This window comes from Hemitrygon akajei, chromosome 8 (genome assembly GCF_048418815.1).
Source record: "Hemitrygon akajei chromosome 8, sHemAka1.3, whole genome shotgun sequence".
Lineage (NCBI taxonomy): Eukaryota > Metazoa > Chordata > Chondrichthyes > Myliobatiformes > Dasyatidae > Hemitrygon > Hemitrygon akajei.
This window is the reverse complement of record NC_133131.1, coordinates 86,500,201-86,526,208: the sequence shown is the minus strand read 5'-3', so window position 1 is coordinate 86,526,208 and position 26,008 is coordinate 86,500,201. Positions and strand designations below refer to the sequence as shown.

General features: G+C 42.3%; 1 protein-coding gene across 1 annotated transcript in view; it reads right to left on the bottom strand.

Annotated features, from left to right (window-relative positions):
- The window catches only part of agmo (alkylglycerol monooxygenase), a 354,023-nt gene that overhangs the window by 85,415 nt on the left and 242,600 nt on the right, over positions 1-26,008 (bottom strand). The window contains exons 11-12 of the mRNA XM_073052942.1: positions 23,640-23,722; positions 20,083-20,179 (exon numbers count right to left, since the gene is read on the bottom strand). Of these exons, the coding sequence (XP_072909043.1) occupies positions 20,083-20,179; positions 23,640-23,722 (180 nt within the window). The remainder of the gene's footprint in view (positions 1-20,082; positions 20,180-23,639; positions 23,723-26,008) is intronic.

Below are 26,008 nucleotides of genomic sequence, written 5' to 3'. Positions count from 1 at the left end.
AGTAGCCATTGTTGGACTGGGCTTGAGCTAGAGTGGGAAACAGAGGCTTGGTTCAAGAGTCTTTGATAAGGAGGGGCAGAGGCTAGGTTGTGGTTTCTGTGAAGTTCTTCTTTCTTTGTCGACTAGTGTCTAGTTACAGTAGTGAGAATAGATCACAGGTCAGTGGCATGCTCCTCATGCAAGATGAGGGAGAACTAGGGAACTTTCAGTCGCCCTGATAGCTATATCTGAAAGAAGTGCATCTGGGTGCAGCTCCTTACAATCCATGATAGGGAACTGGAGATGGAACTGGATGACCTGCGGCTTATTCAGAAGAATGCGGAGGTGGTAGGTGTGTGAAATGTGCTTTCAAGGTTGGGTAGAGGCAGATACATTAGGAACATTTAAGAGACTTGAAGACAGACACATGGATGAAAAAAAATAGAGGGCTGTGTGGAAGGGAATCATTAGATTTATTTTAAAGTAGGTTATACGTAAAGCACAATATCTTGGGCTGAAGAGCCTGTATGGTACTGGTCTATTCAAACACTTTTTCCTCCTTTCATAGCTATAATTATGTCTTGGCAGTGGTAGATCTTCTCAGTGATGTATGTCTTCAGTGAAATGTTGTTCTAGGCACATAGATGGTTGTCCATATTATCCAGGATTTCCTAGTGGATTCTTATTGTTGATCACCAAATTTGCAAAGGATGTGTAGTTTGGTAGAGGACCATTGGTTAGTGCAAGATCCATTCGGTGAATATACCAGCAACGTTCCAGAGCCTGGCTTGGAAATATGCATATTTGCAAATATCTGCATTCTGCAGGTTGGAATGACTTTGGTTTTAGAATGGAGGCAACATCAATAGAAAAGTTCCTTGTTTGTCCTGTAGAAAGCTTGCTGGGCATGAGGTGCAAAAATGTGAAGGAAAATTTTGAGAAAAGGGCCTGGTTTGACACAAGTCTGCACTGAGATTGAGCATGGTATGCACCTAATAGTTAGCACCTCAGCTCGGATGCCACAATTCAAGATTTGAAAGATGGCGATCAATGACTGTGGGCAGTCCCATTTGAGACTAATACTTGACAGTCTCTCTCCATTTTCAGACCAATATCTTTTGTGGGTCAAATACCTTCACACTGCAGCAGGGCCTGATGGAGTACCTGGTAAGGCTCTGAAAACCCGTGCCACCAACTGGCTGGAGTACTCAAAGACATTTCCAATCTCTCAGTGCTATAGTCAGAAGTTCCCACCTGTTTCAAAAAGGCAACAATTATACCAGTGCCCAAGAAGAGCAGCATGAGCTGCCTCAATGACTATTGTCCAGTAACTCTCATATCTAAGGTGATGAAATACTTCGAGAGGTTGGTCATGGCTAGAATCAACACCTGTTTTAGGAAGGACCTGGACCCACTGCAATTTGCCTATCGCCACAATAGGTCTACAGGAGATGTGATGTCAATGGCGCTCCACAGGGATGTGTGCTTAGCCCACTGCTCTACTCTCCCTATACCAACGACTGTGTGGCTAAGCATAGCTCAAGTGCCATCTATAAACTTACTGATGATACAACCATTGTTGGCAGAATTTCAGATGGTGATGAACGAGCTTACAGGAGCAAGATATACCAGTCAGTTGAGTGGTGTCGCAGCAACAGTCTTGCACTCAATGTCAGCAAGACCAAAGGGCTGATTGTGGACTTCAGGAAGGGTAATGTTAATGCACTAACAACAGGGACACATTTTTCTTTTAACGTCTCTTTACTTTCAACGTCTCTGTTCAATACCTGAGGACCACCACCTTTACATCCCACAATTCCTCCTTCCACCCTCCACATGCACGCGCATAACAGGGACAGTGCACGTGCATACGAAATACTCCAAATGAACAGAACTCAACAGGTGAGTCAAGGGAACACAAACCAATCCTCATAGAGGGGTCAGAAGTGGAGAAAGTAAGTAATTACAAGTTTCTGGGGGTCAGGATCTCTGAAGACCTAACCTGGATGCAACATATTGATGCAGCTAAAAAGAAGGCAAGACAGCAGCTATATTTCATTAGGAGTTTGAGGAGATTCCGTTTGTCAACTAAAATACTCAAAAACATCTACAAATGTATTGTGGAGAGCATTCTGACTGGGTCTGTCACTGTCTGGTATGGAGGGGAGGGGCTACTACACAGGATTGAAATAAGTTGCAGAAGATTTGTCATCTCTTCCATTGGTACTAATTTCCATTGTATCCAAGACATCTTCAAGGAGGGGTGCCTTAGGAGAGCAGTGTCCAGTAAGGATCCTTACCACTCAGGACATGCCCTCTTCACATTTTTACCATCAGTTAGGAGGTACCCAAGCCTGAAGGAACACACTCAGTGATTCAGGAACAGCTTCTTCCCCTCTGCCATCCGATTCTTAAATGGACATCGAACACTACCTCACTACTTTTTATTTTTGTTATTTTGCACCACTTATTTTAACTTAACTATTTAATAGACATATACACTTAAGGTAACTCAGATTTTTTACTCTGTATTTATTTATCATGTATTTCATTGTACTGCTGCCATACAGTTCACATATTTCACGACATAGGCCGGTGATACTATATCTGATTCTGCTTCTGCCTGTTCCAACAGAGTACTACCACCAGCCACATCTTCCTCTTCTCTCCTTTCTAGTTTCAACACACGAATCACTCCCTCTCTCTGACTGCCTGGTCTGCTCATTCCATCCCACCAATCCTTCCCTGTCTCTTTGTGCTTTGCCCTACTAGGTACAATACTGGTCCCTGCATCTCCTTTTTTACCACCATCACAATAGATAAACAGACCTGGAAGGTGAGGCAGGTATTCACATTCACTGCCTTCAACCCTCGCCAGTTGAATTCAGTGCTCATAATGTGTCCTCTGCATTGGTGAAACCAAGTGCAGGCTAGCTAACTGTTCTGCAGGGCACCTGCACTTATATGTAATAGCCATCCAGAGCCTCGGACTACACTTTAATTCCCCATCCCGTCCCCACACCAACCTGTCTGAGCTCGGCCTACTCCACCACCATGGTGAAACCAACACAGACTAGAAGAACAGCATTTCAGATTGACTTGAGTAACCTTGAGATCTATGGCACAGCATGAATATTAATGTTTTCATTTTCAGGTTTTTTTGTTTTCTTTTCTGGCTCCCAGGAGTCTACTTCATGAAGCCACACTCAGGTTGGAGGAACAACACCTTATATACTGTCTGGGTAGCCTCCAACCTGATGGCATGAACATTGACTTCTCTAACTTCCATTAATGCCCCTCCTCCCCTTCTTACCCCATCCCTGATTTATTTATTTTCCCCCTCCCCTTTTTTTTCTCTCTTTCTGCCCATCACTCTGCCTGTTCTCCATCTCCCTCTGGTGCTCCCCACTCCCCCTTTCTTTCTCTCTAGGCCTCCCGTCCCATGATCCTTTCCCTTCTCCAGCTGTGTATCCTTTTTGCCAATCACCTTTCCAGCTTTTAGCTTCACCCCACCCCCTCCGGTCTTCTCCTATCATTTTGCATTTCCCCCTCCCCCTCCTACTTTCAAATCTCTTACTATCTTTTCTTTCAGTTAGTCCTGATGAAGGGTCTCGGCCCGAAACGTCGACAACATTTCTCCCTATAGATGCTGCCTGGCCTGCTGTGTTCCACCAGCATTTTGTGTGTGTTGCTTCCTTCTTCCTTAGTTCAACTTTACCATTTCCTCCCCCTGCTTGGTTCCAAATACTACCATTCCGCCTCCCCTCCCTTCATTTATCTGATTCCAACTATCCCACTCTGTCTACCTCCCTCCCCCACCCAGCCTCTCATTTCTACATACTGTCTATATTCCTTCTACACTTTCAATCCCGCTGCCGGACCTCAACTGAAAAGCTGACCGCCGCTTTCCCTCCAGAGTTGCTTCTCAGCCTGTTGATTTCTTCCTGCGGTTTGCCTTTTGCTCTAGTTACCAGTATGTGATTGAGAAGCTTTATCGGGCTTGGAATTTGACATGATCTAACTTAACTGAAGGTCCTACCAATAGGTCTTCTGATGAGGTAAGGTACAGGTTATAACGTGTCCATTCCCTGTGCATATTGTCCAGAGAAGCTGCTTCCTACTCAAATCACAACCTTCCAGGAAACTGTGCCTTTTCCAACTCTGGCAGTAAAGTTATCCCAGAGACCAATGTGTCTTCCTGCTTGGGATACAGATACATGAATAACGAGGTGCCACAGAGTTATGTAGGGTTAGGGACAAGATTTCTGAATATCAGTAGGCCAGCCCCATTCTTCAACACTCTAGAAAATTTGCTGGAGATATTCTCCCACTCACACGCCCACTCAGTTTTTTGGAATAAAACAGGTATTACAACAATGCAAAACTACAGCCATTGGCACAGATGCCATTCTCTATCAGATGCATAAGAAAATCACGATGTGCAAATTCTGTCAATTCCATCGACACCAGAGACATTATTTTTCCTTAGTCTTTTGAGCTGCTGTCACATTTAACAGCTGTCTTTCCACTCAATGTCAAAACCTATCAGGAGATGAATTAAAGATGCATAAGTCCAATATTATGTTGTCATTGCAACAATATTTTCTATTCACTAATTTTAATTATGCTGTAAGTGAATTAAAATCAGTACTGAAAATGAACATATCAGGAGTATGTTCCTAATTATGTGGTGTAAACTAAGCTGCCCTATTTCAAATTCTAAGACAGTAAACCTCTGAGACATCATATTCCAAGCACAATAATTTCATGAAAGCATGAGTTAAACATGATTTATTTGTTACTAATGAATATATATTCCCTGAACATTTAATATAGACATAAATTGCTCTTAATTTAGAAACGGACTTGCCACATTTTGCATACAGTATATATCAGAATGAAAGTTCTAACTGCGAAGTATTTATTTATTGTTATTAACTTCTGCTCTACCAGCCCAGCCTCCAAGAGTGTCATGTTACTTATATTATAGTCTTTGAAACCACTGTAGCCATCAACCATCTGCTTTGTTACTTTGTCAGTAAATGTCCTCTCATTCTGTATGACTTCCTTGATCTTTTTCCTGTCTCAATCCCCACTATTATGACCTTATTTCCTTAGAAGCTTCCTTTTCTGGCTACCTCAACACACAAAATGTTGCAAGAACTCAGCAGGCCAGATAGCATCTTGAATGTTTGACTGTTTTATTTAATGGGTTCTATTGGGTTTCTTTGTTTCGTGGCTGCCTGTAAGAAGACAAATTTCAAGGTTGTACTGTATATAGTATATGTGCATACTTTGACAATAAATGCACTTTGAACAGTCAACATGTCAGGCCAAGACCCTTCATCAGGACATAAAGACAGATTTCCAGCATCTGCAGTCTTTCATGTTTCTTCATCACCTTTTGCTTCGCTGCAGGTATAGATACACTGTTTATCATTTTTTAAAATTATATTCAGCTCCACCACCTCCCAGATCATTTGTATCTCCAACTCTGCTTTCATCTCCTTCCCATCTTCCAAATTCCACTATTTCAGACTATCAATGAGTTTGGTGGCTCTCTGTCAAAGGTACTCTGGCATATTCCAATCCCTCTGACAGGAGACATTTTTGTCAAAAACTTGATCTCTGTCTTACTTACTTTCACCACCACAATCTTTACTACTGGTGCTCCTTTACTATTCTCACGCTCAAAATCATTTCACCAGCACTTTCTACTTCAATTTCCACTTATAGAGCAGCAAGATAGCAAGAAAAGTATAGACACCCAATTGCACATTCCCATTCCCCCAAACACAACCAATCATACAATAATGTGATTCCGATACACACTGCTGTGGTTTCAGATCATGAGGATGGGAAAGTCACCAGCCTCAAAACTGACAAAAAGTCCAAGAGAAAGATAGAGTTTTGTTAGTATCCCAAATGAGGGACTAAATCTGACACCCCTTAGTTAAACTTTATAGCTAAACAAATTTGTTATCAGTCAATAGTACATTAAATTGTCAGTCCCATTTTACACTAATTCTAACTTTCATTTCCATTAATTTCCAACAATATAAAAATCAAGAGTTGTAGTTTGCAGATTTTCTACCACCCACTATAACTGTTGCCTACAGTCGAAATCAACACCAATGAGTGAGCAATTTAATAGGACACAAAAATGATTTATTGCCTACTTGTGTGATAGATTCTGGAATCACTACCTGCCTTTAATTGTGAGAACAGGAGCCATCAAATATTCCCACAGCTAAATCAGTAGGAGAAAATATAGGGAGATGAGATTCCAAGGCAGTAATTACTGGAATTTGAATTTCTATTTGTTTTCATTCCAATATTTCCTCATTTGAAAGTAGAGCCTCAGAAAACATTAAAAAGCAATTTTACAAAGAAAAATAATGTTAAAATCTGCTAAAACAAATAAAACAACATAGGAACTAGAGGGGGACCAATATCCTTGAGAGAAGGTTTGCTAGCACTACTCAGGAGGTTGAGGGGGTTAAATTAGAGTTGCAGGAGGGTGGGAACCTGCGTGAAATGGCAGATAGCGGAGTGGTTGTGGGAAAAGTAGATGTAAAGCCTACGTACAAATACCAGATATGAAAGATTGACCATGGTTGGATAATGCTCTAAGTCGCTTCTATATCAATGCAAGGAGTATTATAGATGAGCTCAGAGAATGGATCAGCAAGTGGAATTATTGTAGGCATTAGTAAAACCTGGTTGCAGGAGGGGTAGGACTGGGAACTCGATGTTCCGGGATTTCATTGTTTTAGACATGATAGAGGAAGAAGTATTAAGGGGGGAAATGTGGCAATGCTAGTCAGGGAAAATGACATGGCGGTGCTCTGACAGGACAGACTGGGGGGTTGTATACTGAAGCTACATGAGGAATAAGAAAGGGATGACTTATAAACCACCCAAGAGTCAGCAGGATGCAGAGCAGGAAATTTGTAGAGAGAAGGCAAACAGTTGCTAGAAAAATAAGGATGTGAGAGTAAGTGATTTTATCTTTCCACATATTGACTGGAACTCCCACACTATAAAAGGGCTGGACATGATAGAGTTTGTTAAATATCTTCGGGAATGTTTCCTTAATCAATATAAAGAGGTCTCAACTAGAGAGTGTGCAACACTTGATGTCCTATTAGAGAACAAGACAAGGGGGGTGACGAAGGTGTGTGTAGGAGAACACTTAGGCTTTAGTAATCTAAATTCCATTAGATCAAAGATAATTATGGAGAAGGATACCATTGCTTTAGACATGACAGAGTGGGAGGGATTCAAGGGGGAGGGGTGGCATTACTAGTCAGGGAAAATGTCACTGTAGTGCTCAGTCTGGCCGACTAGAGAACTCATCTAGTGAGGCTTTATGGGTGGAACTAAGGAATAAGAAAGTTATGACCATGTTAATGGGGCTAGATTGCAGACAACCAAACAGTTCACGTATTTAGAGGAACAAATTTGTAGACAGATCACAGACTGTTGCAAGAGACAGAACGTTGTTATAGTAGGTGATTTTAACTTTCCACGTATTGACTGGGCTCCCAACCTGTAAAAAGACTAGATGGGATAGAGTTTGTCAAATGTGTTCAGAAAAGTTTCCTTAATCTGTACACTGAAGTCCCAATGGCAGAGTGTGCGATACTTGATCTGTTAAAGAATGAGACAGGGCAGGTGACAGAAGTTTGTGTAGGAGAACACTTTGCATCTAGTGATCATCATGCCATTAATATCAAATTAAATATGGAGAAGTATAGATTTGGTCTGCAGGTTGAGATTCTAAATTAGAGAAAGGCCAATTTTGATGGTATCAGAAATGATCTGTCTGATGTGGTTTCGAACAGGCTATTTTCTGACAATGGTGTACTTGGTAAGTGAGAGACCTTCAAAAGTGAATTTTTTGGGAGTACAACACATGAATGTGCCTGTTAGAATAAAAGGTAAAGATAACAGGTTCAGGGAACCTTGCTTTTCAAAACATATTGAGGGTCTGGTTAAAAAAAAAGAGATGCATAGCAGATATAGGCTGGGAGATACCTACGGCATGTAAAAAATTCAAGAGAACAATTAAGAAAGAAATCAGGAAGGATAAAATAAGGCATGAGGTTGCCCGAGCAGACAAAGTAAAAGTGAAAACTAATCTATGCATGCAGGGCACTTGGCAAGGTTCTGGATGGGTTGGTCAAGAAGGTTCAGTGCTTGGCATTCAAGATCAGGTAGTATATTGGATTAGACATTGGCTTTTTGGCAGAAGCTAGAGAGTGGTAGTGTTACAAGGAGCTGGCTGGAGCAACTCAAGGAGAAGACCCAAGTGCAGGACACAGGCATGGAGACTTCAGACAGAGACGGACTTGGGCATGACTTGGACTGGACTGGAGTGCGCAGCCCTGACTGGACTGGAACGCAGAGCCCCGACTGGACTGAAAATCAGAGCCCTGACCGGACTGGAATATGGAGCCCTGACTGGACTGGAACTCAGAGCCCTGACCGGACTGGAACTCGGAGCCCTGACCGGACTGGAACTCGGAGCCCTGACCGGACTGGAACTCAGAGCCCTGACCGGACTGGAACTCGGAGCCCTGACCGGACTGGAACTCGGAGCCCTGACTGGACAGGAACTCGGAGCACTGACTGGACTGGAACACAGAGCCCTGACTGGACTGGAACTCGGAGCCCTGACTGGACTGGAACTCAGAGCCCTGACTGGACTGGAACTCGGAGCCCTGACTGGACTGGAAAATGGAGCCCCGACTAGACTGGAACTCGGAGCCCCGACTGGACTGGAACTCAGAGCCCTGACTGGACTGGAACTCGGAGCCCCGACTGGACTGGAACTCGGAGCCCTGACTGGACTGGAAAATGGAGCCCTGACTGGACTGGAACTCGGAGCCCTGACTGGACTGAAACTCAGACCCTGACTAGACTGGAACTCGGAGCCCCGACTGGACTGGAACTCGGAGCCCTGACTGGACTGGAACTCGGAGCCCTGACTGGACTGGAAAATGGAGCCCTGACTGGACTGGAACTCGGAGCCCTGACCGGACTGGAACTCGGAGCCCCGACTGGACTGGAACTCGGGGCCCTGACCGGACTGGAACTCGGGGCCCTGACCGGACTGGAACTCGGAGCCCTGACCGGACTGGAACTCGGAGCCCCGACCGGACTGGAACTCGGAGCCCCGACCGGACTGGAACTCGGGGCCCTGACTGGACTGGAACTCGGAGCCCTGACCGGACTGGAACTCGGAGCCCCGACCGGACTGGAACTCGGAGCCCTGACAGGACTGGAATATGGAGCACTGACCGGACTGGAACTCAGAGCCCTGACTGGACTGGAACTCAGAGCCCTGACTGGACTGAAATATGGAGCCCTGACTGGACTGGAACTCAGAGCCCTGACCGGACTGGAACTCGGAGCCCTGACTGGACTGGAACTCAGAGCCCTGACCGGACTGGAATATGGAGCCCTGACTGGACTGGAACTCAGAGCCCTGACCGGACTGGAACTCGGAGCCCTGACCGGACTGGAACTCGGAGCCCTGACCGGACTGGAACTCAGAGCCCTGACCGGACTGGAACTCGGAGCCCTGACCGGACTGGAACTCGGAGCCCTGACTGGACAGGAACTCGGAGCACTGACTGGACTGGAACACAGAGCCCTGACTGGACTGGAACTCGGAGCCCTGACTGGACTGGAACTCAGAGCCCTGACTGGACTGGAACTCGGAGCCCTGACTGGACTGGAAAATGGAGCCCCGACTAGACTGGAACTCGGAGCCCCGACTGGACTGGAACTCAGAGCCCTGACTGGACTGGAACTCGGAGCCCCGACTGGACTGGAACTCGGAGCCCTGACTGGACTGGAAAATGGAGCCCTGACTGGACTGGAACTCGGAGCCCTGACTGGACTGAAACTCAGACCCTGACTAGACTGGAACTCGGAGCCCCGACTGGACTGGAACTCGGAGCCCTGACTGGACTGGAACTCGGAGCCCTGACTGGACTGGAACTCGGAGCCCTGACTGGACTGGAACTCGGAGCCCTGACTGGACTGGAAAATGGAGCCCTGACCGGACTGGAACTCGGGGCCCTGACCGGACTGGAACTCGGGGCCCTGACCGGACTGGAACTCGGAGCCCTGACCGGACTGGAACTCGGAGCCCTGACCGGACTGGAACTCGGAGCCCCGACCGGACTGGAACTCGGGGCCCTGACTGGACTGGAACTCGGAGCCCTGACCGGACTGGAACTCGGAGCCCCGACCGGACTGGAACTCGGAGCCCTGACAGGACTGGAATATGGAGCACTGACCGGACTGGAACTCGGAGCCCTGACTGGACTGGAACTCAGAGCCCTGACTGGACTGAAATATGGAGCCCTGACTGGACTGGAACTCAGAGCCCTGACCGGACTGGAACTCGGAGCCCTGACTGGACTGGAACTCAGAGCCCTGACCGGACTGGAACTCGGAGCCCTGACTGGACTGGAACTCAGAGCCCTGACCGGACTGGAACTCGGAGCCCTGACTGGACTGGAACTCGGAGCCCTGACTGGACTGGAACTCAGAGCCCTGACTGGACTGAAATATGGAGCCCTGACTGGACTGGAACTCAGAGCCCTGACTGGCTGGAAGTCGGAGCCCTGACCGGACTGGAACTCGGAGCCCTGACAGGACTGGAACTCGGAGCCCTGACTGGACTGGAACTCGAAGCCCTGACCGGACTGAAATATGGAGCCCTGACAGGACTGGAACTCGGAGCCCTGACCGGACTGAAATATGGAGCCCTGACTGGACTGGAACTCGGAGCCCTGACCGGACTGGAACTCGGAGCCCTGACTGGAATGGAACTCGGAGCCCTGACCGGACTGAAATATGGAGCCCTGACTGGACTGGAATATGGAGCCCTGACTGGACTGGAACTCAGAGCCCCGACTGGACTGGAACTCAGAGCCCCGACTGGACTGGAACTCGGAGCCCTGACTGGACTGGAACACAGAGCCCTGACTGGACTGGAACTCGGAGCCCTGACTGGACTGGAACTCGGAGCCCTGACCAGACTGGAACTCAGAGCCCTGACTGGACTGGAACTCGGAGCCCTGACCGGACTGAAATATGGAGCCCTGACAGGACTGGAACTCGGAGCCCTGACCGGACTGAAATATGGAGCCCTGACTGGACTGGAATATGGAGCCCTGACTGGACTGGAACTCGGAGCCCTGACCGGACTGAAATATGGAGCCCTGACTGGACTGTAACTCAGAGCCTGGAACTGGAGACAACAACACCAAACAAAGACAGACGATTTATATCTTGGCTTGGAGGAGTGGCAAATGGCCAGCAATCCTCAGCTGGATCTGAAGAGACAGAATTCTCAACTCAGAGTAGTGGCAAATGGCCTGACCTACTCAGCTGGGAACAAGATGACAGAAACCAAACGATGACTGACAATACGAATCGTGACACGGATAAGGTCATGAAGATGGTACCTTATTCTTGGCGACTCGGGAGATGGGTGCTTATTTTTGGTGGCTCTGAAGGTAGTCCCTTAATCGTGGTGGCACTGAAAATGGTCCCTTATTCATGGCGGCTCTGAAGATGGTCCCTTATTGTCGCGGCTCAGAACTTGTTAGCCGCTCTGTTGAGGTGACAAACCAGCAGCCAGTAGATGAAAGCCAAAGTTTATATACTGCCGGCTCAACTGAGGATCAGGTGCCCTAATCAAAGAGCTCAGTGGAACACAGGGAGAAGGAAATTAACTGAAATGAATCGTTAACGGACATGTTAACCATGACAGGTATGTAGTAGATGGTTGCCTCTCTGAATGGAGGCCTGTGACTAGTGGAATTTTGTAGGGATCGGTGCTGGGTCCGTTTTGTTTATCATCTATATCAATGATCTGGTTGATAATGTAGTGAACTGGATCAACATATTTGTGGATGACACCAAGACTGGGGATATAGTGGGCAGTGAAGAAGACAATCAGAACTTGAAGGAGGATCTAGACCAACTAGAAAATAGGTAGAAAAATGGCAGATGGAATTTAATGCTGACAAGTGTGAGGTAGGACCAACCAGGGTAGGTCTGACACAGTAAATGGTAGGGTACTGGGAACTGGGAATACAGGTCCATAATTCATTGAAAGTGGTGGTACAGGTAGATAGTATCGTAAAGAAAGCTTTTGACACATTGGCCTTGATAGATCAAAGTATTGAGTACAAGGTATGGGATGCTATGTTGAAGTTGTATAAGATATTGGTGAGGCTTAAGAATGAATCTGCAGATGCTGGAAATCCAAGCAACACACACGAAATGCTGGAGGAACTCAGCAGGCCAGGCAGCATCTATGGAAGAAAAGTACAGTCGATGTTTTGGGCTGAGACCCTTTGGCCGGACTGGAAAAAAAAAGATGAGGAGTACACTGGCCTGCTGAATTCCCCCAGCATATTGTGTGTGCTGCTTGGTGCATTGTGTGCAGTTTTGGTCACCAACCTACAGGCAAGATGTAAATAGGTTTGAAAGAATACAGAGAAAACTTATAAGCATGTTGCTGGGACTGGAAGATATGAGTTATAAGGAAAGATTGCATAGGTTAGGACTTTAATCCCTGGTGTAGAGGGGAAAGAGGGGTGATTTGATAGAGGTATACAAAATCATGAGGGGTATAGGGGTAAATGCAAGCAGTCTTTTTCCACAAAGGTTGGGTGGGACTACAACTTGAGGTCATGGATTTAGGGTGAAAGGTGAGAAGTTTAATGGGAACTTGAGGGGAAACTTCTTCATTCAGAGAGTCGTATGTGGAATGAGCTGCCAGTGCAAATGGTGCATGTGAGTTGGATTTCAATGTTTAAGAGAAGAGGTACGGAGGGCTATGGTCCAGGTGCAAGTCAATGCGAGTAGACTGTTTAAATGATTCAGCACAGACTAGATGGGCCAATGAGCCTGTTTCTGTGCTGTAATTTTCTATGACTCTATGGGACATGATACATAATTACTTGGAAAGACAGGGACTGATTAGGGATTTTCAACATAGCTTTGTGTTTGGTAGGTCATGTCTAATTATATAGAGTTTATTGAGGTAGTTACCAGGGAAGTTGATGAAGGGCAGTGCATGGTGTCTACATGCACTTTAGCAAGACCTTTGGCAAAGCACTGCATGGGAGGCTGGACAAGAAGGTTCAGTCATTTGGCATTCAGGTTGAGGTAGTAAATTGTATTCGACATTGGCTTTGTGGGAGAAGTCAGAGAGTGGTATTAGATGGTTGCCTCTCTTACTGTGGTCCTGTGACTAGTAGTGTGCTGGGCCCTTTGTTGTTTGTCAATGATCTGGATGATAATGTGGTAAACTGGATTAGCAAATTTGCGGATGACACCAAGATTGAGAGCATAGTGGATAGCAAGGAAGGCTATCAAAGCTTGCAGTGGTTTCTGTACCAGCTGAAAAATGGGTTGAAAGATGGCAAATGGAATTTATTTCAGCCAAATGTGAGGTGATTGCAGTTTGGAAGGACAAACCAGGGTTGGATTCACACAGTGAATGGTAAGGCCTGAAGATTGCAGGAGCACCGAGTACAGATCCTTAATTACTTGAAAGTTGCTTCACAGGTAGATAGGGTGAAACTGAGATCTTTTGCACATTTGTTTTTTATAAAATCAAAATATTGTATACAGGAGTTGGGGTGTTATGGTGAAGTTGCATGAAGCATGGGTGAGGCCAAATTTGGAATATTGCGTACAATTCTGATCACATACCTACAGGAAAGATGTCAATAAGATTGAAAAGTTATAGAGAAATTTTAAAAGGATGTTACAGGAATTAAGAATCTGAGTTATAGGGAAAGATATGCCAGCACTTATTTCCTGGAGTGTAGGAGAACGAGGGGAGATTTCATAGAGGTACATAAAATTAGGAGGGGTATAGAAAGGGTAAATGCAATCAGGCTTTTTTCACTCAGGTTCGGTGAGAATAGAATGAGAGGTCATAGGTTAAAGGTAAAAGGTGTAATATTTAAGGGGAACCTGAGATTTGAAAGCAATGCTAATGAGTTTTGTGAGCAAGTCCATTATTAGTCACAAATGAATTCCACAATATCTTAAAATAAAAATAAGAATACGGGACAACTTCTCATGGTGGTTGATGTAGATGATGTGTAAGTTAAACACAGTTCATTAAAATACATGGCAGGTCATGCTAAATTTCAAACAAGTCAGAGTCAGATTCAGGTTTAACAACACGGGCATATGTCATGAAATTTGTTAACTTAATGGCAGCAGTACAATGCAATACATGATAATATAGGGAAAAATAAATCAATTGCACTTAGTATATACTTGCTTTTTAAATAGTTTAACCAAAAAACAGTGTAAAAACAGAAATAATAAAAGTGAGGTAGTGTCCATGGGTTCAATGTCCATTTAGGAATCGGATGGTAGAGGGGAAGAAGCTGTTCCTGAATCACTGAGTTTGTGCCTTCAAGCTTCTGCAGCTCCTTCCGGATGGTAACAATGAGAACAGGGCATCTCCTGGGTGATGGGGGTCCTTAATGATGGACGTCTCCTTTCTGAGACACTGCTCCTTGAAGATGTCTTGAATACTATGGATATTGGTACCCAAGAAGGAAGAGACTAACTTTATGACTTTCTGTAGCTTCATTTGATCCTGTGCAGTAGCCCCCCCCCCCCCCCATACAAGACAATGATGCAACCTGTCAGAACGCTCTCCACGGGACATCTGTAGAAGTTTTCAAGTGTCTCAGATGACAAACCAAATCTTCTCAAACTCCTAATGAAATATAGCCACTGTCTTGTCTTCTTTATAGCTGCATCGATATGTTGGGTCCAGGTGAGATCCTTATAGATCTTGACACCTAGGAATTTGAAATTGCTCACTTCTGATCCCTCTATGAGGATTGGTTCATGATTCCCTTGTCCTACCCTTTCTGAAATCCACAAACAGCTCTTTGGTCTCACTGATGCTGAGTGCCAGGTTGTTGCTGTGTCACCACTCAACTAGATAGTATATCTCCCTCCTGTATGCCCTCTCATCTCCATCTGTGATTCTACCATCAATGGTTACATCATCAAGAGATTTATAGATGACATTGTTGATCGTCAGCAAGATTACACAGATTGTGGAAGTCGAGGATCCATTTACAGAGGGTGGTACAGAGACCCAAGATCCGTAGGGTATCAATTAGGACTGTAGGAATGATCATGTTAAATGCTGAGCTATAGTCAACTAACAGCATCCTGACATAGGTATTTGTATTGTCCAGGTGATCTAAGACTGTGTGGAGAGCCACCGAGATTGTATCTGCCGTAGACCTATAGTGGTGATAGACAAATTGCAGTGCATCCAGGTCCTTGCTGAGGCAGGAGGTCTGGCCATACTACCTCACAAAGCATTTCATCACCGTAGATGTGAGCGCTACTGGGCGATAGTCATTAATGCAGCTCACACTGCTCTTCTTGGGCACTGGTATAACTGTTGCCCTTTTGAAGCAGGTGGGAACTTCTGCCCATGGCAATGAGAGGTTGAAAATGTCCTTGAATACACAAGTTCTCAGAGCCTTCCCAGGTACTCTGTTGCGGCCTGCCTCCGTACAAACGTTCACCCTCCTGAAAGACAGTCTGACATTAGCCTCCGAGACAGAGATCACAGCGTCACTGGGTGCAACAGGGATCTTCACAACAGTAGTTATATTCTCCCTTTCAAAGCAGGCATAAAAGGCATTTAGCTCACATCATAGTGATGCATTGCTGCTATTCATGCTATTGGGTTTCACTTCGTAGGAGGTAATATCCTGCACACCCTGCCAGAGTTGACATGCATTCGATATCACCTCCAACCTCACTCAGAATTGTTTCTTCATTCTTGAAATAGCCCTCCACAAGCCGTATCTGGTCTTCTTGTACAGACCTGGGTCACCAGACCACAGATCTCACCCTCAGCAGATGACAATCCTCTTGGTTCATCCATGGGTTTTGGTTTGGGAATGGACAGCATGTTTTCATAGCACACACTCATCTGCACAGATTTTAATGAAGTCGGTAACAACTGCAGCATACTCATCCAAATTCAAAGATGAATCCCTGAATACAGTCCAGTCCGCCGATTCAAAGCAGTCCTGTAGGTGCTCCTGTGCTTCCCTTGTCCATACCTTCTTGGTCCTCACTACTGGTGCTGCAGTCTTCTGTATAATTACCCATTATATAAAAAATAAACTAAAGTGCATATTAAATTACTGCTGAAACACTCGGAAGCTGAAGGTGTTTGTGAAGCCATTGCTTAAGCAACATTCATAATTCTCATTTCTAATTTTAATTACCGTAGATTCCGGATTTTAAGCCACTACTGTTTTCCCACATTTTGAACAGCTTTGAACTCTGCGGCCTTTAATACGGAGCGGCTAATGCATGGTTTTTTTCATGCCACCAAAAACATTTTGCCTCGTAACAGTAGACCAATAAAATTGATGAGTAGTTCACAGAGGTCCAATGAAATTGTACGATAAATCAAGCGCACTTTCACAATTAAATTATTGTAAATCAGTCATTTGTACTCACCCTCATCAACATGGAAAACACTCAAAGAAAAGCATTGTGCTGCCTTTATGGCAGTTATTTAGTTTATAATATTTTCGCTTAGTAATTCATTTTCTAGTTAAAGTTAGAAGAGTTTTAACTATATTTGTTTTCTGTACTACATCGCGGGATGCTATGACGTCACACCCGGTTTCGCCGCGTCTTGTGGGAAAATGCCGGTTTGCGATAAACGGGACGGCGGGGGGCGAGCGGCGGAGTGGCAGAGCCAAAACGCTGCTTTTAAGTTAAAGGCGATCAATAACTTTTCCTGGTAGGCTGCAGTATATATATTTTTTACCAGTCGTTAGGAGATATTGGAATGTTGTTCAGTAAAAAAGTATACGCAACGTATATTTAAAAGTAGCCGCGTTACAGGCACGGTTCGAAAAAAAGCATTTGCAATATGTATTTGTTTATGTTACCATATGGATTTAATTAAAAGTTAAAAAATCCTCACGTGTAATACCTTTCTGTGTAAATATCTCATATTACAACGTGGGACACCTGCGGCCGAAAATCCGGTGCGGCCTGTACAAGTAAAAAATTGATTTTCTTTCTAAAATTAGAGCCAGCGGCTTTTAATCAGGTGCGCTCTGTAGTCCGGAATCTACGGTATTCTTTCTAAGTAGCATTGTTATTACTGTTCCTCTGACAGACCCCTACCTGCCCAACCCCACCATAATTATTTCCATGTATTTCTGCATTTCTTTCTTTTTAAATATCACAGGAGCAGCAGAATGTTTCAGTAACAATGATGAGCACAATAGTGAATACTGCTTTAAATCCAAAATAAAAAAGTGTAAGTAATTTTCTAGAGTAATGGAAATTGACTGGGTGGTCAAGTTGTCATATTTCAAAATGGCATATTTACAAAATATTGCAAATGTTAAAACAGTGTAGGGAGTTCATTTCAAATCTGATGCAATACATCTTCATTTAAAGAAGCCTGCTTTATAATGTAAAAACATGATCCAAAAGTAGAATCAAAAGATACAAGGTTAGAGAATAATCGAGTGATGAAAATTTATTGATGTATGGGTATTGCAAAGAGGCCCTAATTTATTATGGGATCTTTATTAACCACAAAACACATATACTTATATCAATTATGGATGTGCTATGAATCCTTTGAACTGATAAATACTTATGAAACATTTCATCACACATCATCATTTAAATGTAGGCTTTGAATTCAGTTGCTTAGCAAAATATTTTATGTAGCAGGCAAGAGCACTTAATCTAAAATTCAATAAGTTAGTAACTTGCTGTAGGCTGTGGTAAACTGACATTGTCATTATGCATATGACAAGCTTTTTCGTGGAGGTCCCTGGGCACACAGCAAAGATGTTAGGCGTCATGCTGTGCACAATTGGCATTATAATACTACATTGTGTACCTTTGTAACTCTACATATTTTGAACACGGGAGAAGTGTTAAACCAACGTAATTTATAGGACCTGTTCCTCCCTGAGTGTCTGTCATGCAGTTTGTCCGTGATGCAATACGCACATCAGCATTTTTGGTATGGATGACTTTGCCTCAAAGCTAAAACCTGTCGGGAATTTTAATCTCAATAATCATTGTCATTGGTGCCCACCTTTGGAATCAACTGCTAGGGACATCAGCTTCCACTTCAAGGCCAGTTCTGTTAGACACCAGACCCATGGCATGAAGTTGTGGCAGATCACACAAGGAAGCACATGCACTTTGCACCTAATGTACAGTTTCGGCACATAATTGTGCAGCAAGTCTGAGAACCAGAGCACCTGCTTCCCCTGAAATTGTATCAGTCTTACAGAATTGTTTTAGTGTGCACTTCAAAGCATGAAAAATATTATGGATATATGTTTCGAAATGAGTCAAAGCAGAGTCAAAGTCAAATGAGTAATCTACACTGCCCTACACTATTCATAACATTTTCAATAATTAGACAGTTCTTCTAAACTACAGCAGTATCTGGCCAACATCCAGACTTGGGTCAGTAAGGGCCAGATAATTATCAGCTTGAAAAAGAACAGCCATCTCCTGTTTATCTTCAATGGACAAATTAGCTTCTCTGCTCACATCTGGTTAATGACTAAAAGCTGAATTGAACCAGGTTAAAAAAGCAAGGTGCCGGCTAGATATTTTGTTTCGTGCCTAAGTTTTTGACTTGTTGAAAGCCAGCAATCAAGCTTCTGTCCTTGCCAGTATCAAAGTGGTTTCTAATTCTAATGACACCCTTGGTAATTATGATAAACCATTTGTGATAAATCCCTTCTCATCTTTCTCATTACCCTTCCTGTTCTGTCACAGGAGCCCATAGCATCCACTTCCAATGTCTTGTACTGTCAACATGCTGGCTAGAGCTGAACTTATTTTTTTTTCTGTTCTTATCTGTTCAGTCACAGCAAGAGAATGACCAGCATGGCTCCCTTTCCCATGTCCAGATCACTCCCTCTGGAATACCAAATATCCATCCTGCACTTCTCCTAATTTTCTGACTACAGTGCTGCTAGAAAGTTCATGAACCCTGTAGAATTTTTTCTACTTCTGCATAAATATGACCTAAAATGTGATCAGATCTTCACACAAATCCTAGAACTAATGAAAGAGAACCCAATTAATAACACAAAAACATTATACTTGTTTATTTATTTATTGAGAAAAATGATCTAATATTACATATATTCTACAGGGATGACAAACTTTCTAACACCACTGTATGCATATCCCATCAATAACTTCAACTATAAGTTCAATACATTTCAACATGAAGTCAGACGACACCACCCAGCTCTGCCTTATCATTAACTCCTTTGATTTTTACATGCTGATAATTCTAAAAATCAGATCGCTTGTTTACTCATCTTCTAACTTTTCACTAAATTTCCAAAACTTCCATTTGAAATTTAACTTTTATTTACATTCTCCATAACTTATATCCAATCATAGTGCCCATTAGCAACAGAAGCATGTGTTAGAAATAAATTTGACAATTATTCTACAATTGAAAACTGCCTTGCTATTGCTTAAGTCAACTTTGCTTCTCCGCGGACATCCACTATAGAGTTTTTGTGGGTTCAGTTTTCTGAAGAAACATCAGCCTAGGATATTGAGTTCAACTTCACCGTTGGGGTCCCAGAGTCAGGAATTTTGTATAAGAAGTCTAACAATCAAAAGAAAATGACAAATCTGCACAGTTTTTTTTAAGGATGAAACTTCCGTGTTCGGGAATAGGATGTGTTTTTGGGGTGCACCAGCCATAATGAGTTGAGAATGGGAAATTAAGCCAGTGCTATATTCAGTGGGGGGGAAAATGTCCACAGCTGAGAAAAAAAGTCTTTTTCTTTTGTTATTGCCACCTGAATTTTAGTTCTTGTTTGGTATGTTTTTCATAATAGGATACCAAACTCTACAACAGGACAACTAATGAAATAACATAAAAATGCAAGAACAATACTTTTCATCATTAACACATTCACAAATTTTACTACAGATACATTTTGTTCTATTAAATCATGTGTAAAAATCACTTACTTTAATCATTAGTTTAAAAGGGCCAGTCAAGGAACTCAGTTCATGAAGAAAGAGGAAAGCAGAGCATCGGATGAATTCCAGAATATTTACTTCAGTTCTGTGAACAGTCAAGGCAAAGCAATTTAAGATTAGTGAAAACAAACAGCTAGCATAGGCAGAAATATGAAGGCTTACTCACAATAAAGACAAAGGTGCAATAATGTGGGAACAGGAAAAGATGCAAAGCATGTGAGAGAGACCCTATTAAGATAAGATAAATGTAATAGCATCATCGTTTAAATATCCATTTGAGGCATTTTTAAGCACCTATGGGAATTTCACTTATGGAGTTGAACAGTAATTGCACTTACTGCCAAGGACCAAAATCATTTTCATGATTATTCACAACACCAGGTAAAATATCAGAGAATTCTTTATCAGCTTTCATTGCGAGAGGAAAATCTGTCAATTCAAGTTGAAAGGAACAGATGCAATTGAAGTTCTAGTTTGTAGAGGAGAATCGTCAGCATTTTCATCTTGAAGAGAGAATGGATATCTCAAACTATGTTATGTCTGAATTTGGAGAAAATTAGAAGTGTCGTATATGACCCTTCTATTAAATTTGAAAATATTTGGAGGCCATTTATTCAATATTTTCACATGATGTAATTTGACCCTGTTCCAATCCTATTTGTTTTTCCGGTTTTGATTATAAATATATATATACATATATGTTGAGAGGATCGGAGTTGGGGACACTGATGATTTTGTACTTTTTTTATAGATACTATAAACAGCCCATCTTTTTTTTTCTTAATAGTTAGTGGTTAGTTTGTTAGTTTAGTTTTTCTTAGGGTATTAATATTTTTTTCTTTTTCTCTTTTCTGTTTTTTTTTCAACATGAATTACTTAGTTTTTTTTGTTTCGTTTATATGACATTTGTATCATATTTGGGAAGACTTAACTATAATGTATTTATTGCTTGTGTATCCTTTTATGTTCATTTTAATTTTGTAAGTTTGTAATCCCATTATCTATGTACTAATCTTATCATGTTGATATTAATAAAAAGATTGAAAAAGAAAGAAAGAAAGAGAATGGATAGGTAGCATGAAGGAAGCTGACAGGACCTAATAGAAGAAAACAAAAGTATGTTAGCATCTCCAGGGCCGATAGAAAGAAACTTTTACCCATTGCGGGTGTAGATAGAACTAGGGAGCAAAGGTTTAGAATAAAGGGTAAGAAGCTTGCAAGGGAGCTGAGGATAAACTTTTTCACATGAAGGTAGTTCAAAGCTGAGATACATCAACATAAGAAAGTCTGCAGATGCTGGAAATCAAAGCAACACACAAGAGTCTTGGCCTGAATCACTGACTGTTTATTCTTTTCCATAGATGCCGCCTGACCTGCTGAGGTCCCTCAGTATCTTGTGTGTGTTGCTGAAATGCACTGTTCGAATGGACAGTTGAGGTCAAGATCCATAGCTCCCTGAAAATGACTGCACACCTTAATAGGATGATAGAGAATGCTTGCCTTTATTAGTTAAGGCAATGAGTTCAAGAGTCAGGAGGTTATGTTGCAACTTTATAAAACTCTGGTTAGGCCATATCTAAAATACTGCATTCATTTCTGATCACCTCATTAAAGGAAGGGCATGGAGGCTTTGGAGAAGGTGCAGAAATTACCAGGACACTGATTGAAATAGAGGGCATGTGCTATAATGAAGGGTTGGACAAATTAGGGTTGTTTTACCTGGAGTGCTGCAGGTTTTGAGAAGATCTGAAAAAAACTTTATATAATTATGAGAGGCGTAAAGGAGGGATAATGTAAATGTGTGAGGAAGAGGGATTTGATTAATTAGGAGTTATTAGCACAATATTGAAGCATGAAGAGCCTATCCTGTGCTAAACTGTACAATGCATAGAGTACAAAGCTTGTATATTTCCCCAGGGTCAAAATAGCTAATACTGGAGAGTATGCCTTAAGGCGAGAGAGGACAATTTCAAGGGAGATGTGCAGGGCAAGTTCTTTTACACAGATAAATGATGGGTGCCTGGAATGTGCTGCCTAGGGTGGTGGTGGAGGCAGATCTCACAGAGGCATTTAAGAGGCTGTTAGACAGGTACAGTAATATACAGAGAATGGAGGAAATGTATCATGTGCAGGCAAAAGGGATTACTTAAATTTGGTGTCACTAGCTTAATTGGTTTACACAACATCATAGGCCAAAAATCCTGTTCCTGTGCTATACTGTTCATGTTCTGTGCATTCCCAGAACATTTAAGAAGAACCTTGACAGGCATTTGTATTTAGATAAGGCACAGAAAGATGTGGATCAAGAGCTGGTAAATGGGATTGGTATAGAAGCATATTTAGTGGTCAGCATAGACATCATGGGCCAAAGACATGCCTCTTTTTTGTAAAACCTTCTGATGCAAAAAGAGTAATGAAGTAAAAGATATAATATCAAACATGATGCTCAGTAACCATCAGAAAACAAAAAGTATTAGATGTTGGAAATCCGAAATAAAAACAGAAATGCTGGAAAAATTCAGTAGGGTTGGCAGCATCTGTGGAAAGAGAAACGGTCAATGCTTCAAGTCTACTGGATAGAACTGGTTCAAAAGCCAAAGAATTAAGAACTGACCAATGGAGATAGGGAATTTTTATAGCAAAGATAATTATGGAAAGCAGATTCTCTAACTTAGTACTGTACTGCAATTTATTGCTGCTGAAATCAGTTAGGTGCATTTTGGGAAAACATTCTAAAAGAGTCCAACAAGGTATTCCCACTAGACAACCGACTAACAGTACATACACCAAGTTTCATGCTGTATATGATGGTTACCAGGCCCAAGTAGGCCACTCCAGGCTCCTCTGCATCTAAACTTGTTCCTAGGACTTTCATGGAAGATGGTTTTCTCTGATAGAATTCCCAAAATTACATTTGTAAGATCTTGATCGTATCAGTGTGCCAAGGTTCACAGAAATGGTTGTGGTATCTTGAAATGATTATGCTGTGTCACATATAAAGGCAATAATAATTTGAGTAATTCTAAATTAGTCATAGTAATGAACCATCAACCATTTATAAATGTTAGTGTCATCAAATAAAGCATGTTTTTGCAATTTCCTTAGGGAGGTGAGCCATTTGTTAGTAGTGTGCAAACATAGGGCAATTACACAAGTTTGAAGATGGTTTTGGCATCAGTTAAAGCCCATGAAACAAATATTACACATCCTGTGACATCTCTCCGTAGTTCCTTCTCCTCCTTTGATATTAGCCTTGACTCAGACGTAGCACATTTGCCTGTCATGGCAGAGATCCAAATACTGAATCAATACCAGCATTTCAATTCATTTATTTAATGACGCTCCCATCTATTCCCGATAAGGTATGGATGCCCATTCTAAATCCAGACTGTGCAAGACTGAGAACATGGAAGTCTGTTTGGTGCACCATTTGTACCCACACGGCACCTGTTTTCATTGGGCACAGACTAGTGTCAACTGGCTAATAAATTAATTATAAACTGATAAGGTGTGAATTAAGGGATTTCAGAAAGAATTATACTTGCCTATTCTCCATCATTAATCCAATAGAAGTCAGTGTCAGGATGATATAACCAATTCCTAAGAGGATTGTTGTTTCTGATACAACCTGTTTAACCAAGCAGAAAAATAAATACATAAAGATCTAGTAGATTAGCAAACAACTGAGGTTATAGATATGAGAGAATTAAACAGATACAGCTGCAAGTCTGTTTAACATGTAACAAACTACAAAGTAGCCAATTAGGGCATTAAGCCATGAAAATCTAAGCTAAATTATCATTCAACAGTCCTATTTGTTGAAAATGCAAAGTAATGCTATATTTTAATTTTCCATTGGCTTTTGGAGTTCACACTGCTGAATTTTAAACTGACGACCTGGATTACTTGCTCAAAATCTGTAATAGAAGTCAAAGAGTTCCAGAAATTCCACTGGTTAGCTCAATGCTTATATGCAGTAGAGAATATAATTATATTTGAAAGCTTATCATTATATGTCGAGCGTGTATAATACACTTCTATTAATAGAAATTAGGTTCTTTGTGCAACATGATGCACAAACCCACAAATGATGCTGGGGCAGACATAATGGTGTTAACTTCTGTACAACACACATAAAGATATTAATACTTTTTTTCTGCTGTGCATTTGAGATTGATGATCAGCACAAGCTTCAACTTCTCTTACATTAATTAATGGGCTCATCCCTAACATGACCATTGTTGGGAATATGGCAGAAAAAAATTTCTAAAGTTGCATCAGTCTACCTCTGAACAAGTTCCTGATTTGTTATCATATCTGGTGCACCTCCACCCACTTGCCCCATAGGTGCAATTGGTTTCAAGTATTTGCCAGACTGCTCCACTAATACTTGGATCACTCCCTGAGACCACAAATCTCTGTCATCTTCTTCTCAAGTTCCTACTCAGCTTCTTGGCACATGTTGATGCTCCTCCAGTTTCATCTGGCAACCCACTCACTTTCCTGATTATTACACACTCCACCCGTTCACACTAACTGATGAGTTCTTGCATCTGGTATGGAGGGAGATCGCTGAAGAGCTGAGTGTGTGCTTTTTGGTGTGGATGCGTGTGGAATTCTAGGATTTGCTGGTTCTACTACAATATTTTGGGTATCATACATTTCAGACTATAAGCCCCTCATGGCCTTGATAAAAACAAGAACACACATTTTCCCATTAAAAGCTGATGAATTTCTAGGGTAGCATCTTCACACATAGAGGTTAGAGAACTACACTCAGCAATTCTTACTCAAAAGTAAAAGCAATCAGGTGTTCTGTCACTCTTTCAAACTTTCACTGTCGGATTGGCCATTGGTAGACAGAAATATCAACATAGTAAGAAAACAACTTGATTGGTGGTGGAGAGAATGGGAGGATTAGGAAAACAGTAGGATTGGCATCTGCTACAGGACTAACAGAGTTTATGGCTTAGTAGGGAGAGGGACAGTAGCAGAAAGGGGTAGAAGTGGAGAGGTGGCTTATAACAGATGGGCGGGATCTTTCATAAGGCTCAAATATATATATATTATAATACTTGGCAAGATTTTATCTAAGCATAAAACCCAGTACTAAGAAACCCAGATACAGTATAATTTGAAAATGAACTACATTGACCTAAGCACATCTGACTGCACTTTGAAAAATAATCAAACTCCTGGAAAAATGAAGTCCAATCACCTATGGGTCAATGTTCTGCCTGATATCAGGATTCACGTCATTCTCTAAGGATGCTTTCATCAGCAGTTTCTCAAGCTGGAAGCTTCTCATTGCCCTGTAATTGACTGCCAGACAGTGGCAAACATTCAACTACTTGAAAAGGCTTCAGAAAACACTACAAATCTGTAAATCAATTTTCCACCCGGTTTCTGACATTCAGAGAATGACTACTGAGTAAGAGAAAAACCCAAGAAAATCAGCCCCCTAACAATTTACAGTCAATGAACCCGTGAACATTGCCACATCTATTTTTGATTGATCCCATCCCCTCCCACTCCCCCCACTTTCCCTCTCTGTCTCATAAATATATATTTTTATATATACACACACACGTGCAGAGACATATATATATATATATATACATACATACACATACACACAGTGGATTCCAGTTAACTGAGCCCTTGGGTTAATCAGGGCAGCCACTAAGATGCTTATTGGAGTCAGAGACTGTTGCAGAACATTTTCTAACTCACGTCAGTCATGTGCACTTGCATGGCCATTATACACAATACCATGCTTCAAGCAAACAGTATTTAAATGGTGCTAGCTGCGTGCATTTGTATTCAGAAAGCAGTAATTTTTCTCATTGATATTTGGCAAGGAATGAACCGTATGACAATTCCAAACTGTTTTGCTCGCTGTGGTTTCAAGCAC